The sequence below is a fragment of the Erinaceus europaeus genome, chromosome 20, assembly GCF_950295315.1.
Source record: "Erinaceus europaeus chromosome 20, mEriEur2.1, whole genome shotgun sequence".
NCBI classification, from domain to species: domain Eukaryota; kingdom Metazoa; phylum Chordata; class Mammalia; order Eulipotyphla; family Erinaceidae; genus Erinaceus; species Erinaceus europaeus.
The window spans coordinates 15353006-15371492 of record NC_080181.1 but is presented as its reverse complement, the minus strand read 5'-3'; the positions used below and the strand labels follow the sequence as shown (position 1 = coordinate 15371492).

General features: G+C 44.7%; 1 protein-coding gene across 3 annotated transcripts in view; it reads left to right on the top strand.

Moving 5' to 3' along the window:
- Positions 1–11292, top strand: part of LOC103114021 (transmembrane serine protease 4) — a 38101-nt gene extending 26809 nt beyond the window's left edge. For 2 of the 3 annotated variants that reach the window (XM_060179970.1, XM_060179972.1), the window contains 9 exons: positions 2978–3079; positions 4136–4177; positions 4361–4431; positions 5778–5937; positions 6965–7131; positions 7989–8087; positions 8262–8404; positions 9753–9902; positions 10542–11292. In XM_060179970.1, the coding sequence (XP_060035953.1) occupies positions 2978–3079; positions 4136–4177; positions 4361–4431; positions 5778–5937; positions 6965–7131; positions 7989–8087; positions 8262–8404; positions 9753–9902; positions 10542–10553 (946 nt within the window). In that variant the 3' untranslated portion in view covers positions 10554–11292. The remainder of the gene's footprint in view (positions 1–2977; positions 3080–4135; positions 4178–4360; positions 4432–5777; positions 5938–6964; positions 7132–7988; positions 8088–8261; positions 8405–9752; positions 9903–10541) is intronic. The other variant, XM_060179971.1, reaches the window with a different exon arrangement.
- Positions 11293–18487: the final 7195 nt, after the last annotated feature.

Here is an 18487-nt window from a genome sequence, read left to right as displayed (position 1 = left end):
TTGCTTACTCTATTTCTCATTAGTGGAAAATTTAGTTTAAACAAATAAGATTTCATTGGGATGCTATCAGCAATCCCAGTTCTTGTCAGCAAACTTGCAGAGCAGTTCCAAATCTTCAGCAAATGAAAAGGTACAAAATATAACAAGGGTAACTAGGACTACCTATTTATATCCATTTTATCTTGGCAAAACCCCAAAAGATAGTTATTGTTATTTTTTAATCTGGTTTAGAGAAGGTAAGTAACTTGCTTGGGTGACAACTGGAAGAGAGAGGACTAGAATCTATGTCCAAGTTCCCAAAATTCCTGAACCTCAGTGATTCAGTGCCAGAATGCCTTTTTCTACTTTGGGTGATTCTTCTCCTGAGACTTCATCTCTGAAGGATAGGGAGATGAGACAGTAGGTCTCTAAAGAACCTATCAGAGGAGGCAGATAAAAGGTCATGTATTCAGTTTCTCCCTAGCCAATCCCAAACTTCTTTGGCATTCTAAGAAACTGGACCTAGAGACTAGACAGAAATGATAATAACTAACAGACATCATCAGTCAATTACAGAAACTTCCATCCATTCTTAAGCTTTAAGGTCCTTTTTCTTTTTTCATTTTGTGATTTACAAAATTATATGTCAACAGGGTTATAATTCCACACCATTCCCACTACCAGAGCTTTGAATCCCCAATCCCTCCATTGTAAGCCATTGCAATTTTCCTAAGGTTGCAGCCATGGGTTAGCTATCATCTCTACAACTGTCTGTCTATATTTGTACATAATTGCCCCCTTTTTTCCAGGTTCAGTCCTCTCCTCCCCTCCAAACATAACCCTATTACTACATTCAAATGTCCCTTCCTTTTTCATCCTCTCTCCCTGGGTCCTGGTGGAGCTGGAATTCAAGAGTCTTTTATGGTCCTTTTTCAATGAATTCTCCTGGCAGTGCTTACTGATCCATTAAGTTGTGTTTGTTTGTTTGTTCTTTTCTCTCCTCTTTTTTCTGGTTATAAGACTCCTACTGCTCTCCATCCTCCATGCTTTGCAACTCCCTGTGCCCTCTGCTGAAACCTTCATTTTGGAGGAGAGCTGGGAAAGCATGCCCTGCCCCTCCAGCCCCTCCTCCCCTGCAGTCCAGCCAAATGCAGTGTCAGCTGTACCAAGACTGCAGGCCGCACTTGATTATGAAACCAGGGTGTCTCCAGGGCTTCTGAAGGTAACACTCTCCCAGAACTTGTGTCCTTCCAGAGTTCTCTCAGACCACCAGCCCACCAGCCCACCTGGTTTTTGAGCTCTACAAAAACAAAGCTGGTCAGAATTACTCCTCAGGATGTCATTGATGAACAGAGATTAACTTTACTGGAGCTGTCTATTTCCAGATCTCTCCACAACCTTCTTGTTCCAGGACCACAACACCACATGTGACTTGATGCTGGAGAGCTCTAGAAATCAGCTGGTCCCATCCATGATTTCATAGAAAGGAAAATGAGACTTACAGAGGGATACAGAGAAGACCCAGATGGGCCAAGGTTACACATTAAGTTAGTATCAAAGCTAGGACAAGAAACTCAGTTTTGGGCTGGGGAGGATAGCATAATGGTTTCATGCCTGCAGCTGCAAGGTCCCAGGTTCAACCCCTAGCATCACTATAAGCCTGAACTGAGCTGTGTTTTTGGTTTTTCTCTCTGTATCTTTTTCTCATTAAAATATGTTTTTACAAAAAGAAGAAGAAATTCTATCTCAAGAGTTGTTAACACAAACTCTCCAGTGCTTAAGTCCTGTCCTTGCACAAACAGCACATAGGGCCACTGGATAATGCTGGACTCCTGGCAGGGAACATGAGAATGTGCCAGTCCACCAGTGTCTCAGGTTGACTTGAGCTTGGCATTCAGAGCTTGAGCTAGCATGACTGGATGGAAAGGATGGGAGGAGTAGGAAAAGTGAAGCAAGGCGGCCAGGTGGTGGCGAAACTGGTTGAGCTCACACGTTACAATGCCCAAGGACCCGAGTTTAAGCCCTCTGGTCCCCACCTGCAGGGAGAAAGCTTTGCAAGTGGTAAAGCAGGGCTGCAGGTGTCTCTGTTTCTCTCCCTCTCTACCTCCCCTTCCCTCTCAATTTCTGGCTATCTCTATCCTATTCAATAAAGATAATAATTTTTTTTTTTTAAAAAAAAAGGAAAAGCAAAGCAGGTACAGTAGAGAAACAATGAAAGAAAAACACTCTTCAGGATGAAGGGGAGGTTTAAACTTAGGGTTAGAGGGGTGGGGAGACAGCATAATGGTTATGAAAATGGTTATGAAGCCACAGGTTCAGTCTGCAGGTCCACCATATGCCAGAGCTGAGCAGTGCTCTAGTCTATTTCTATCATTATGTGTTTCTCTCTTTAATTAAAAATATATAATTTTTTAATTTGAAGGAGATAGACCTGGATTAGGAGAGAATGAGAATGGGGTCCAAGTGAAAGAGTTATTTATCTGGAGTCAGTCGAAGACTGACTTAACTCTAAGAGGATTCTAAAATGTGTTCCCACTTCCAAACAAGAACTAGATACCTTGTTTAGAGAAAATAGTATCATCAATATCCACATTCCAGTTCCCTCTAGGGTGAATTCAGAGACTCCCTTGGACCAGCAGAGATGCTGGGACAATTAAAACTAGCAGGCCAGGCATTAGGAATGGGGCTGTAAGGGTCGAGCAGTAGCGCAGCGGGTTAAGTGCACATGGCGTGAAGCGCAAGGACCAGTGTAAGGAATGGGGCTCTCCATCATTTCTCCAGAGCTCTGGGTTCTGGATCAGACTTTCCCAAAAAAGGTGCTGAGCCCTGGCATTTCCTATAGCAAAGCAGGTGCCATCGTCACTGACCAAGACCTCTGCTCCCCTGCCACACCCCACAAGGTGTTCCCTGCCACCCTGTTGGGGATGGAGGCCAACCCTACCCTTCCTGCTCTAACCTGTCCTAACCCACAGTCCTCTCTCCCTCCCCATGTAAACAGCAAACCTATGTTCAGAGCTGTGAAGATAGGCCCAGAGCAGGAACTAGAAGTTGCTGAAATCACAGAGAACAACCAGGAGCTTCAGGTGCAAAACCTGAGTGGGTAAGTATGAGTACCCTTTGGACTACAGATGGCTTGTTCTTCGAGGCTGCAGCCTACCAACCCTGCACAGAAGCAACCAGGGGCATACAGGCCAGACTGCAGAGAAAAGTTCTATGGAACAGATCACTGGACTCCAAGAGCTAGATAAATACATAGATACGCAGTTTTCTACACTGACTCTCATTTACTTCTTTTTATTTGTTTGTTTGTTTGTTTTTGTTTTGCTGCGGATTGGGCCTAGACGCTCATACCTACAAAGCATGCTTTCTGCCATTAAGCTACACTTCTGGCCAACTCTTCTTTTTTAATACAATGGACAGCTGAATAAAGGTCACACTTCTCATCAGTCAAATAGTAAAACCAAAATTTTTTTTTTCCTGTTGCTTTATGTTTTCCATTAACCCTAATGGGCAAGGTACTAAAGGCCACTGTGTCCTACCCATCACTCACCCAGGCCAGAGGAAGGTCTCTCCACATACCTGCTCCTCCAGGCACAGTCACACCGTTGTTGTCCTGCAGCCTGTCCCTAAAGCCCAGCAGCAGCAGTAAAGCCAGCACCTGCAGAGAAACTGTCCCTCTGCAGCAGAGATGCTGGCTGCTTAGCAAGGGCTGCTATTCATCAGAGGGCATATTTCATAAAGGGAAAGGACGGGGAGAGTAGCAGAACAATGGTGTGCCTGAGAGTCCGTCAGAACCCAGTTCTTTCACTCTGAAAGGCCACACCACAGCAGCCCCTGTCCCAGACTCTAATCTCCCTCCTCAAGTTGCCAGAAGCCAGCAATAGGCTCTGCTGCAGAGGTGGGGGGCGGAGGGAGAGAGAGAGAGGGAGATAGGAAGGGGAAGAGGAGGGAGAGGGAGAGTAAGAGGGTGGGGGAATGTGTTTGAATTGAATTAGACCATAACAAAACAGTAATGCAGTTTCTAAGTGACAGTACAAGGTCCAGATCTCCCAGATGTGGGAGGGGACTTGAATTGATAGTGCATACTGAGCACCTGAGTCCCTGCATCCCAGCAAGGGAGGAACAAAAGCCACAGACCCCTGTATCTCCCTTGCAGATCCTGCTACTCAGGCTCCCTGGTCTCCTTGCACTGTCTTGGTGAGTACACCCCATCTCTGAGAGCCCCTGGGTGTGGAGAAAACCTTCACCTTCATTTCCAAATCTCTCAGACTCCAAGTTTTACTCTGATTTGGTCCAACTTTACATCTCAAGAGACCTCCTTGATCTAACAATCAGAAAAGAAAACAAGCAATGTAGCCCAGCTTATCCTACTAACCTCATGAAAGAAGAAGCTGGGCAGAGCCTGGAAGCATGGTCAGAGACAGGAAAGCCTGGAAGAAGATCAGCCTTTCAGTTCAGTAACGTGTACTTCTCTGTTGGATGCTAAGACTTCCATTCATTATCTTGTGATTCTCTCAGTACCTAATGGGAGGGGGTCAGTATGTGGGTAGTTAGTCAGTGAATGAATGAATGAATGAATGAATGAATGAATGAATGAATGAATGAGTGATTGGATGGATGGATGGATGGATGGATGGCAGGCACATTATCTGCTATGTTACATAGAAATCACAGGCCCTCTCTTGAGAAGTCAGTCTCACTGAGAAGACAAATCCTAAACTTGAAAACAACAAAAGTCTTGCCAACAATCAAAGCAGGCAGAGGAAACTCAGGAGAAAAATTCCAGGTACTGGGAAGTATACAAGTGGCAATCACACTATAAACACTGAAGAGTGAATGGAGGCTGCAAGAGGGAGATTCCCTTTTCTGTCTCTCTGTCTTATTTACCACTCTTCGTAGAACCCCTAAGACTCAATAAGCACTCAGTACAAATATGGAATAAACAGAAGAGACAGTATGTTGTGGTGAGAGGGTTCTGTGAGCAAAACCAGGATGATTTAGGTAACTTGAAGCAGATGGATTTGACTAGACAGAAGTTTTACTTAGTCTAGAAGGAGTTTAACCTGTATACTACAACAAAGTGGAAGATGAAGGGATTTTGAGTGCAGGGACATACAGAAAGTAATGTGTGGAGTTAGATGGAGCTTATTAAAAGTTCATGCTTAGCAAAGAGCAAGAAAGGGTGGACTTTTCCCCCACAGAACCCTTGCTATTGCAGTGAAAGTTTGGAACTAGGGACCATCAAAAGAGAGTCCAAGGGTCAGATGTGAAAGCTAGGCTAGGAGACTGTAAGAGAGAGAATGGGATGTCAGATTGGGAAGCTCACTCATTGAGGAGAGACCTTAGAACAAAGGTAAGTTTAAATGGGAAGATCTAGTTTCTGGAACTATCTGCCCACTTCCTGGTCCCCAAGCAGCTCATGGGCGTCTGTTTACTACTTGTTACTCTGAGGGAGTGGCTAGGGATACTCCACCTGGGCAGAACGTTCATGATTCTGTATCACAGCTTAGTTTTGAAGTTCATGGTTTCCCAGCACAAAGGACACACCCAAGTTCACAACATAAGCTGAGCACATCCAAAGTTAAAGGAAAAAAAAAAAGTAAGGGGGAGGGTGGATTGAGGACAACCTCGGTCTAGAACAGTCGGTGTCTCTCCATGAATAATTCTGAGTTGGCCTGGCTCTGCCTTCCCCCCCACCCCCGCCACACACACACCTTCTAGGTCCCAATCAGTAGGGCACTCTGCCCTATCTCTCAAGAACCTGACTTGGTCTTTCTCCCTTCTTCCTTTGACTCCAGACTGTGGGGAGAGCCTAAAGGCCCCCCGGGTGGTAGGTGGGGAGAAGGCGTCTGTAGATTCTTGGCCTTGGCAGGTCAGCATCCAGCACAACAGACAACACGTCTGTGGAGGGAGCATCCTAGATTCCCACTGGATCCTTACAGCCGCCCACTGCTTCAGGTAAGACTTTATAAGGTCAAAGTCATGGAGGACCAAAGGCCTAGGTCCACTCTCCCCCAACCTGTGTTCAGATGCCCTTTATTTGCTACTACCGCTAATCATGTGAGACACTGGACACAGGTCCTTTGTAAGACTTGAGGGTACGAGCAGAGGGCACTGGCCACCCAGCTTGGTTCCTTCTCTTGCAAATGGGAAACTTTAGTCCACCCTCAGATTATCCACACCCAGACACTCTCCCCTCTACCTGGTTTTCCAAGAGTACACTCTCTCTTTGTCACTATACTAAGAGGTGGCTACAGGATCTAGAGTCACTTGCATGCCCTCACCCCCCTCAACTTTTTTTTAATTACATACAGATTCCCTTACAAGCCAACATAGAAAGTCCTGCTAGGCTTCAGGGGAATTACAGATGCACCCATTGTTGGAGATCATCTAGTCCATTCTCTACTCCCTGACCATTCCCAGGCCCAGTTTATTTTCACTCATTCTTCATTCAGTATCTGGAGACTCCCAACTGGGTGGTGCCCAGCACCATCCTCCATGCCCATGTATATTATACCCCATCATTGCCTAGAAGAATGCACAGTCCAGGCCAGTGATTCTTGGCCATTTGGGGAAACATACAAAAGCTACCAGTCCTTCCCTAGAAGACAAAGTTATATCCAATTTCAAAAGGAAGAAATACAAGGACATAAGAGAACTGACCATGCAAATAGCACAGAGAATAAAGTCTTACAGAGAACCAAATTCCAGAACCCCAGAGCTTAAGCATTGTAATCAGCCCCTTCCTATGCCCTCCAGTTAGAATTCTCCTTGGGAAGTTTTCATTAAGGAAAAAGGAAAAAAAATGATCAAAACATCTATTAGAATTTGATTTGTGGTAGGTGATTCTTCAGACTGCCCCTTCTCCCACCTTCCTTTACTACCTTCAAAGACAGGGATATCCAGCCTTGGGCTGAAGACCCAACCTTTAGCCAAGGCTCTTCATGCTTCACTCAGACCTGAACTCAGATTTCTCTGCCCTCAGGAAGCATCATGATCTCTCTAACTGGAAGGTGAGGGCTGGATCAGACAAACTGGGAAATTTCCCATCCCTGCCTGTGGCTAAGATCTTTGTCATTGAGCGCAATACCACATACCCCAAAGACAAAGATATTGCCCTGGTGAAGCTGCAGTCCCCACTCACATTCTCAGGTAAGAGGTGGCACATGGGAACAAAGGTCTGGGAGTGACCTGAGGCCCCTATATCTAGTCAGTCTCCTTCTGGGACACTAGTTCACCAAATAGCCTTAGATACATCAAATTTTCCTCTCAAGACCTCAGTTGCCTGTTGATTTCTAACAAGCATAACAGACTGGCATCACAGATGCCATTAGGATTTCCTAATGGATTTAGACCTTTCAGCTGGCAGTGTACCTCATGGCTTGCTGGAGACTCTTCTGAGTCTGTTTCTCCTTTTAGAACAAGTAAAGTAAGAATTACAGATGCACCCAGTGTTGGAGATCATCTAGTCCATTCTCTACCCCTGACCAATGCCAAGAGCCTCCACAATAGCTCTGTTAAGGGGACACTTCTCTCCTATAAGAAGAGCCCATTTCTCTCCTATAAGAGCAGGAGACTTTGCTTCCAGAGGTGGGGTGCCCATAGACTTGAGCAGCTCTCTTAGGTGACTTGGGTTTATATTAAGTAGGATTTAGATCAGCATCTCCAACTGTTGCTTCCATGGAACATGGGTCCCTTGGGGGGAAAAGAGAGTGCTATTTTCAAATGAATTTTTAAAATATCTTTGTATTTTTGTTCTCTTCTTCTTGAAGCACACTAACATATTAAATATACAAGAAGTTTATGAAACTTTTAAGAATTAGTTACACTGCACTTATCCCACATTTTCTAAAACTTACTTTTAAAAAAATAAGAAAGCTTATTTTCATGGAACTTCTATTAACATCTCACAGAGCATATGTGACAGAAATCCTGGTGTCAACCCTTTCAGAGAGCTTAGCTGCCAGGATGTCCTGAACCTTGGGCACCCCCTCCCCCTTTCCTGGCAGGCACAGTCAGGCCCATCTGCCTGCCATTCTCTGATGAAGAGCTCAGTCCAGACACCCCACTATGGGTCATCGGATGGGGCTTTACAAAGCAAAATGGAGGTAAGTTCTGGGACCAGGGCCACAGAGGAGAGAATGCAGCTCTCAGTGATGGCAGGAAGGACCACTCTTCAGAATGGTCCAGGCACCAAAGTGCTGAACAACCAAGGAAATTATTCTGGACTGGGGGGGGGGGGGGTAGAAGGCAAGAATGATAATGTGTTTCCAATGTCCCAGGGAAGATGTCAGATGCACTGCTACAGGCATCTGTCAAGGTGATTGACAGCACCCGGTGCAATGCAGAAGATGCGTATCAGGGGGAAGTGACAGAGAAGATGCTGTGTGCAGGCATCCTGGAGGGCGGCGTGGACACCTGTCAGGTGGGGTCTCCGAGAACTGTATGGAAATTCTATGGAGTGGGATATTAATCTAGAGATATCAGGCAGTCTAGAGGCTGAATGTCCCATGGGAAACTTGAGTATGATGGCCACTCAATGCATGATGAAGAGAGGAAAGAATAAGGGAAGGCAGGACTGTAGTCAGATAAGGATATAAGAATGGATGGTTCCATGGATAGCTATATGTATGCACTGAAGCATGGAAGATGTATGCATGGTTGTGTAAATGTGTGCATGCAGTAATGAATGCATAGATGGGTACAAGGGCACATGCATGGATGGAGACACAGAGATTCCAAATATATTTTCCACATATAAAGCTATTACCCTCCCCCACCCATCCTTACATCTCATCATTTTCAAGAGTGTGAGCTGCAAGCTTGCAGGAAACCCACTTCTCTTTTCTCTGTAACCATCCTCAAGCAACTAAACCATACCAGAGAAAACCCACCTCATACTGGATGGCCTGTCTGATTACAGTCTCACTCCCTCACCCCCAGAGTATCTTCTAAGTCACTATAATAAAATCCCTAGTCTTACTCTTGCCCCCTTGGTCTTCACATTTCTTCACTCAAGCAGTATCTCTTACTTACCTCTTGAATGCCAGGTAGACACTGAACTTTGAGGAAAGTATCATCAGCCCACAGTGGGAGGGAACACAAGACAAACAGTTAAACTGGAGTATTATTGGGTTCTAAGGGAGGAAGCTGTAGGGGCTGTAGAAGCTGGCAAGAATAACTCAAACGTTTCACTACTTGGCAGTTTTCTTGTCTGTTTTATTATTTGCTTCTTGATTCTCTCTCTCTCTCCTCTTCTCTTCTCTCTCTCTGTCTCTCTCTGTCTCTGTCTCTCTCTCTTTCCCTCCTTCCCTCCTTCCTTCCCTCCCTCCCCATTTGATTCCAAGTTTCCTGAGAGCAAGGCTCTTTATTCTTTTCTTTGATTGACCCATAATTGCCTAGAATAGTGGCATGAAATAGGCCCTCTATATGTGGTTTAATTAATCTGGTAAATACTCAGTTAAACATAGATAACCAGGCTTCTTTATGGTAGGGGCTTTAGAGACTTTAGTTCGCTCGTGTTAATTCTGATCTCTGAAAGACAGCTAACAGTATACCCATGATATCCTTGGCCACTAAGAGAGAATCTTCCACCCCCCCCCCACCCAAAAAAAGATAAAGGGACCCCAGGCTGTAGGAACAGAGTGGAATGGCTGAGTATGCTGGGAAGGACAGAAGAACAGACAGACCAATAGGGAAAAGATAGATCCACCCCACACATACCCCACCTGACCTGCCCTCCTCAGCAACCCCTGTTCTGGCCTCTGTCACAGGGTGACAGCGGTGGACCCCTGATGTATCACTCTAACCAGTGGCAAGTAGTGGGCATCGTGAGCTGGGGCCATGGCTGCGGAGGTCCAAGTACCCCAGGAGTGTACACCAAGGTCACGGCCTATCTCAACTGGATCTACAATGTCCGCAAGGTGAAGTATTTACCTGTGGTGCCCTCCCTTCCTTCTGAGTGTACCAAACCACCCTTACACTTCAATGACAACCCTTTACATTCCAAATAATTTTCCCTCCCAGAAAGTGATAGACATGGAGTTTTTCTACCTTTAAAAGCTAAAAAATCTTTAGGAGGCTGGATAGTGATGCACCTGGTTAAGTGCACACATTACAGTATGCAAGGACTTAGGTTCAAGCTCTCAGTCCCCACTTGAAGGGGGAAAGCTTTATAAGTGGTGAAGCAGGTCTGCAGATGCCTCTCTGTCTCTCTCCCTCACTATCTCCCTCTTCTCTCTGTCCTATCAAATAAAATAAAGTTAAAAATAAAATAACTTTTAAGAATAAATAAATCTTTAGATTTAGATATTCTATTAAATGAACTTTCAGATATGGAACACACCTAACTTTATCATTTTCTTTTCTCTGAAAGAATGAGCTGATTAACTATTTTCCAAAGAACAATTCTAATAAGAAGGGAAGTGGACAGGCTTGTGAGGGTTACTAGGGAGGGTTATAGAAAAAAGGAAAGAGCTTTGAGCAAGGAAGGTTAATTTTGCACATTACTATTTATCCCATTTCAATCAGCTGATTTTCTCTTGATGGGTCTTTTATTCTAGTCTGTGCCATGATGCTGCTGTCCCTGTACAAAGCTGGAAATTGCTTGTCTCCTGCCCACCTGAGGATTCCCCAGAAGACAGGCACAGAGCAAGAGTCCCTGTGGGAACACCTCTTCATCATAGCTTCAGTATTTTTTTTTTTTTTTTTTTGGTGCAGCAAAATACGTCCATTCCTGTAAGAAACCCCAAAGTCTCTGGGCATTCAGGAGGAAGCCAGAAACCCCACCTCAGCCACCTCGTATTCCCAGCATCCCAAGGAGAAAGGTACAGTCACCTGAAAAGGACACACAGCACCCCAAGACCAATGTCTTAAAAAGCACTGATCACCCAAGAAGGAACTTTCCTAAATAGAAATTGGACGTTAGGGGACCAGGTAGTGGCACACCTGGCTGAGTGCACATGTTACAATGCACAAGGATACGGGTTCAATCACAAGGTCCCCTCCTGCAGGGGGCAAGTTTCATGAGTGGTGAAGCATGCTGCAAGACTCTCTCTTCCTCTCTGTCTCTCTCTCTCTCTCTCCCTTTCCCCACTCAATTTCTCTCTGTCCTATCAAATATGAGAAAAGGGGAAAAAATAAAGAAATGTTCTCTGGTGAGAGCTACCAGATAACCAAAGGTTGGAGTAGAGGGAGAAGAGGGTCAGAGCTCACTTTCTTTTTCACCCATCCCCAAGTCTACATGAACAAGAAACCACTCAAAGTGTACATTGTATGTTTCCATTTATAAAGCTGCTGTTATTTACCACTGTTGCTACATGAAAAATTATTATTAAACAGGTACCATTGTCTGACTTAGGCTGACTGACTGCTTGATAAGAACTGAGCTGGAACCATTAGAAAAAGACTTTCAGTCTTTGACTTGAGTGAGAAAAGAAGATACCATTGATTCTCAAAGTAGAAACAAAGGAAAGGAGACACAAAGACCAGAGCTGTGAGTGGGAGTAGCTGTGAGTTGCAATCTGAGGGAGCTAAGGGGCAAGCAAGTCTTCCTGCATGGGGACTTCCATGCCCTTCTGCCCTTCTTCCTTGCCCATAATATCAGCCTTGGTTTCTAGATCACCTATGGCTGGGGAGGAAGCCCATCCAAAGCTGGCATTAAAGCATAGCTCCCTTAGTGATTAGAAAGATATCACATCTCTTGAGTCCTACCTAGAGAGATTTGAATGAGCTTTCTATTATTCATTTAAAGGGAAAAGTATTAGCCTGTTAGCTCGGTTGGTTAGAGCATGATATGAAGTTTTTTTTTTTGTAATTTTTCTATATATTTACTTAATTTATTTTCTCTCTTGTTGCCCTTGTTTTATTGTAGTTATTATTGTTGTTGTTATGGATATTGTCATTGTTGGATAGGACAGAGAGAAATGGAGAGAGGAGGGGAAGACAGAGAGGGGGAGAGAAAGACGCCTGCAGACCTGCTTCACCGGGATCCTTACACTGGTCCTTGTGCTTTGCGCCATGTGCGCTTAACCCACTGTGCTACCTCCTGGCTCCCGAAATGAAGTAGTTCTAAGTACAAAGTATTTCCCAAACCATGGGGGAAAATGGGCAAATATATATATTATAATTATAATTATAGTAGTTATAGAAATTATAGTCAACCCATACCTGTGACCGTGGGAGAACTACTGTAATTTCCAATGAAAGAGATGAGGACACAGAACTCTGGTGGTGGGAGACATGCAAAATTACACCCCTGTTATCTTATAATTTTGTAAATCAATGTTAAGTCACTAATAAATATCTAAGGTAAATGTTTTCTATGTGTAACACCCCAGAGTTCTGCATTATGCCCCACACACTCAAAAACAAAACAGAAAAAAATAAAAATAAAAACTTCCAAAAAATAAGTATTCCCCAAGGTAGCTACTGGGGATATTATTAGCACAAATAATGTTCTACACTTAAATGGGTCAGAGAATGGAGTCTCTTGATCTAGAAAAGCTATATGCTAGATAAAAATATACTTGGTGGGGAATCAGGCGGTAGCGCAGCGGGTTAAGCGCATGTGGCACAAAGCGCAAGGACCAGCCTAAGGATCCTGGTTGGAGCCCCCGGCTTCCCACCTGCAGGGGAGTCGCTTCACAGGTGGTTAAGCAGGTCTGCAGGTGTCTATTTTTCTCTCCCCCTCTCTGTCTTCCCCTCCTCTCTCCATTTCTCTCTGTCCTATCCAACAATGACGACATCAATAACAACAACAATAACTACAACAACAATAAAAAAATAACAAGGGCAACAAAAGGGAAAATAAAACAAAATTTTTAAAAAAGAAAAGAAAGGAGTCAGGTGGTAGCACAGTGGGTTAAGCACACGTAGCACAAAGCGCAAGGACCATTGTAAGGATCATGGTTGAAGCCCCTGGCTCCCCACCTGCAGGGGAGTCACTTCACAGGTGGTAAAGCAGGTCTGTAGGTGTCTATCTTTCTCTCCCTCTCTGTCTTCCCCTCCTCTCTCCATTTCTTTCTGTCCTAATGACAACATCAGTAACAACAACAATAATAATAGCTACAACAATAAAAAAAAACAAGGGCAACAAAAGGGAAAAGAAAAAAAGAACGAAAGGAAACATATATATATTATATTATATATAATATATATATAATATATATATACTTGGTGATGGTTTTAATAGATTTTTAGGAAATCACAGAAATACTTAAGTTTAAAAATATAAAATGAAACACAACCATGAGAATCATGAGCTTGGAAACTAAGGTAGAGATCTGGGAGCAACAACTGATGAGAGTCTCAAGTTGTCCTAGACCCATATGAAGGCTGAAACTAGAATGAACCCTGAGCCCAGTGCAGATAGGGGAGCTGGGCTTGGATGCCTCCATGAAGCATTGGCAGACAAAAGGAGCACATGTGGCAGGTGACAGACCATCTAAAAGACAAAGTACCCTGCATTTAAAGCCTCGGGATTCCCAGATAAAGAACTTCAAATATGGGTTTACAGTCAGCTGCCACAGACTCCATATAGGGCAATGTGTGGACAAAACAATGTGGCCCTCCTCCAGGTCTGACCCATAAAACTTCCAACACTCCATTTTCATTCTCTCCTTCTCCATCCGCGGGCTGCATGGAGGGGGCTCTGAGCACCTAGAGGAGGGCAGGCCTCTGAGCAAGACATGGAAGGCAGCCTGAACTGGGGACTCACATGAGAAGCAAAGTTGTGTTTTTGTTTCAACCCAGTCTCTAGAGTGTGACCTATATCTAGCCCATTGTAGTAGCACCAGTGTCACAATATGTACTCGATAAATGTTTCTTGAGGGAGTCGGGCAGTAGCACAGCGGGTTAAGCGCACATGGCACGAAGCACAAGGACCAGTGTAAGGATCCGGGTTCGAGCCCCTGGCTCCCCACCTGCACTGGAGTCACTTCACAGGCGGTGAAGCAGGTCTGCAGGTATCTATCTTTCTCTCCCCCTCTCTATCTTCCCTTCCTCTTTCCATTTCTCTCTGTCCTATCCAACAACAACGACATCAGTAACAACAACAATAACTACAACAATAAAACAACAAGGGCAATAAAAGGGAATAAATAAATATTTTTTTAAAAATTAAAAAATGTTTCTTGGAAGGGGAATGGACTATGATGACATTTAGCTGTACCAGAATCATTGTCAAGATCATCAGTTCAGGATGTCGTATTAAAGAGTCACATTTCCAAATGCTGCAGAGATAGTATCAGCACAAATATGATATGAATGCCTAGATATATCCTTAAGCAGTTTACATGTGTGATCTCACCTAAACTGGTAGTATTTCAGGCACAACTTGACTGTAGTTCACAAAAGTAGAGATGTGTCCTAATTACAGCTGGCAGGTAACAAAACTGGAATCTCAGCCCCTGTGGGAAACAGTTTGCAGATTCCTGAAGATATTTAAAATAAACCTACTATATGGCAATTCCTCCCTAGGCATCTTTTAAAATGTTTTTATTATATTTATTTATTTATTGGATAGAGACAGCCAGAAATTGAGAGGGAAGGGGGAGAGAGAGAAAGGGAGAAACAGTGAGATACCTGCATCATTGCTCCACCACTCATGAAGCTTTCCCCCTGCAGGTGGGGACTGGGGGCTTGAACCTGGGTCCTTGCGCATTGTAAAATGCACTAAACCAGGTGCACCACCACCTGGCCCTCCTCCTAGGCATCTATCCAAATAACCCCAAAACACTTACCCAGAGATTTCCATGCACACCTGTGTTCATGGCATCACTATTTGCAACAGCCAAAATCTGACAATTCGAGTGCCCAAAGCATATGAATGGTTAAGGAAATTGAGGTTTATGTACACAAAGGAATATTACACAGCTTCTCTTCTGTTGTAATATCTATGGAACTGAATGGAGTCATGTTAAGCAAAACAAGCTAGAAGTAGAAGGATGAATACTGGATGATCTCACTCATCGATGGGACCTAAGAAACAAGGCAAAGAACAATAGAGGGTGGAATCTCAGTGGTCTGCAGTCTATCCCAGCAGACTTGGGGACTCAGTAGTGGGAGGGGAGAACACTAAAGGTTGGGGGATTTGAGTCCCTATGATGGAACAGGATGACATTTGGCTGAAAGTGAGAAGTACTAACCTCTGTGTTGAGAACATGTGAAAATGTAGCTTAGTGACAACAATTCCCGTAGTAAAAAAAAAACCTATAAAGTTATACTGAAGTTCAAGAAAGAAAAAAATACAAAAACAAAAACTAGAACCTAATTTCCAAGTGGTCAAAAAGACAGAAACCCCAAACTGTTTCTATCAAACATAGCTTTTATTTCATCCAAGGCAAAGCTAAATAAAATTCTACAATGCAAAACATGTTAAAAAGGCAAGGAAACAATTTGATCACATCCATCCTGTGATTGAACACAAGTCAGTGTTAAGTGTGTGCACAGCTGCACCTCCCAGAGGTAACCACTGGCCTGAGCCCACCCCCCACACACAGCTGGGGCCATTGCTGCATCATTTTGCTCTAGAGTTATATAGGAAAATTGAATATGGATATTGTTGTCTTCCAAGCCAGAGGAATAAACCATGCATAAGATAATCAAAAGCACTGCAGATAAGGTGGAAGGCAGGAGGGTGTGGACTCCAACCTGGGACAAAATACAGTGAAGCAATAAGAGAATTTCCCCAAGAAGTCCCCCCTCCAAGCCACCTTTCCCCACCCCTCTGATGACAGCTGTCTATGATAGTGAGATGGGGTAACAGGGACTGAGAGCCCAGGGGCTCGGCTGGCCTTCCCCCTGTGCCTCCTACTTTTCTCAGTTTCCAAGGACCCCAACAGGTAAACGTCATGCCAGGAAAGAGTGTTCCTGAAATGTGTGGAGTCTCCCCAGCCTCAGACACACTCAGCTTTTGCACATACCACCATGTGTCCCTTTCCACACACAGCTCACCCACTCCGAACTCTATATGTGCTTCACACATGCACACCTTCACCTGCTACCTTCTTGGGAGCAAGCTCACAACCTTAACATGCTGAGGTCCTATTTTAAGGTTAAGAATGGGAAACTGAGAAAGACTTTGCCTTTGGTCTCACTGGCTTGACTATCAGCATAGCTGAGTATCCAGTACTCCAAACAGGGGTTTCCTAAAAGGTTCTCTCTAATCAGAGCCCTAGAAACACCCTCACTGTCCCATGGAGATGTGCATGCACTGTGGGTCTGCTTATAAGATGCTTTGTCCCACATATGTCCTCCTGCAAGCCCATTCCAATGTCCTCCTGTGAGAGTATAATCTCAGCATTAGGGGCAGGATAGTCCTATGTCAGAGGGACAAAGTTTAACATTCATAAATAGTCCCCACTCATAAATACCCATCCCACAGGCATTGGGACAGTCACAAATGTCCCTACCTACAGTCCTAATCACCTCTATTGAAAACCACCAACTATCAGTCGTGAATAAGTTATAAACATCAAGAATACACTAATTACAAGGGAGAAGAATAAGATAGATTAGATAGATATGAAATAGATATGCAGACAGATGATAGTAATAACTGATAATAGATGGATAGATGGTTGATAGACAGAGACAGAGATGAGAGGGAGGGAAAAGAAGAATGTGTATATTTGGGGGTCAGGCGGTAGCGCAGCGGGTTAGGCGCACATGGCGTAAAGCTCAAGGACCCACGTTAAGGACCCGGTTTTGAGCCCCGGCTCCCCACCTGCAGAGGAGTGGCTTCACAGGCGGTGAAGCGGGTCTGCAGGTGTCTATCTTTCTTTCCCCCTCTCTGTCTTACCCTCCTCTCTCTATTTCTCTCTGTCCTATCCAACAACGAATGACATCAACAACCCTAAGAACCGCAACAAGGCTACAATAACAAGGGCAACAAAAGGAGAAAAAAGTGGCCTCCAGGAGCAGTGGATTCATGATGTAGGCACTGAATCCCAGCAATAACCCTGGAGGCAAAAAAAAAAAAAAAAAAAAAAAAGAATGTATTTATAGGGATGGGACATAGAGATGATGACAGGACAAACATGGAACAATCCCTCAATGATAAATACTTGGCTTCCTACACCTCTTTCAAAGCCAAAAATATTTTAAACAAAAACTCACCTACTTATAGCAGTCCTGTAAGATGGCTAAGTACTATCATGCCCATGTTAGAGATAGAAACACTGATAAGATGTTTAGCCCCAGATAAGATGCATGATAGTCTTATGTGTCCCCATAGCTCCTGCCATCCTCTCCAGAGAGAGGAGGAGAGGACCCCAAGATAGTCTGCCGGCTCGTAGTTGAAGCTGGGGGCTGGGGGGGGAGAAGAAAGCAGTTTTGTGGGAAGTTTTCTGAATATCTCTGGCCTGGCTGCTCCTGAAGTCAGTAAAATTGGATCCCAAACACAGGATGGCTTCTGAGTGGAGGACTGGAGAGATGATGGCAGATCAGAGAAAAAACTTGCCAGTCCTCCAGCATGGGCAACAGTCACAGGTCAGAATCAGAGGCTCCCTGTCAGGACTGCTGTCCCTATATCTCTCCCAGCTTGCTGCTGCCTTCTGGCAGGGAGAGGCCTGAAGAGGTCCCTACACACTCCAGTAAAAGGGGGGACAGTCCCCTCCCATCTCTCCTAGGCCCAGAGTGTAAGAGTTCTATATGAGAATGAGTGCATAGAAGCAGCTGGTAGAAGTGACCACACCAGTGCCATCACTCACTTCACCAGGGTTCCCCAGAAGAGTGCTTGCAGATGTCTTTAAGACTTATTCACTGACCAACAGCCATAGTGACACAACTCTAGCTCCTTGGTGCCTTGGTTACCTCACCCATGTCACCCTCAGTTGGGCTGAGAAGTGAGGGTGTTACAAGCTATGAACTCAGGAGCTAAGATAAGGTCCAGTCCCATACTCAAGGGTGTGCAAACCCTTTCTTGGAAAATTAAAATAAAACTGTGTCTCTCAGCTCCTCTCCTGCCCTGGGTGGCACAGGGAGCAACTTAGCCAGGCAAGAAGCAGTCAAGAAAACCAAGTTCCTCTTATCCAAAAGAAGCATATCCCTGAGATGAAGACAAACCCTTGACCTTGGAGAGTAGGGATGAGAGCAACCTGACCTTGGAGGTGTGTGTGTGTGTGTGTGTGTGTGTGTGTGTGTGTGTGTGTGTGTGTGTGTGTGGCGGGGTGGGGGTTAATGAGCAATCTTGGGTCAGGAGAAATATGATGGAGGAGTGGAGTTGAGGGCAAAATACCCCTCAAACAAGATGATGCCCTCTGTTGCTTCAGAGAAAGGGGAGCAGGGTGAACCAAGTTAGGAGGTCCCAGGAATGGTGGTGGCCCCATCACAAGAAGGGACAGGGGTGGCCAGCCTTGGTAGAGCAGTTAGGGTAGGCATACCAGTGACTGAGAAACCCAGGACATTGACTTACCAACCCCTGAGACTGGACATGTCTCAGAAAGAAACGCTAGAGAAGGCATGGCTATCATCCCAAGGCTTTAGGAAGTCCTAGGGGGTCCCTTCA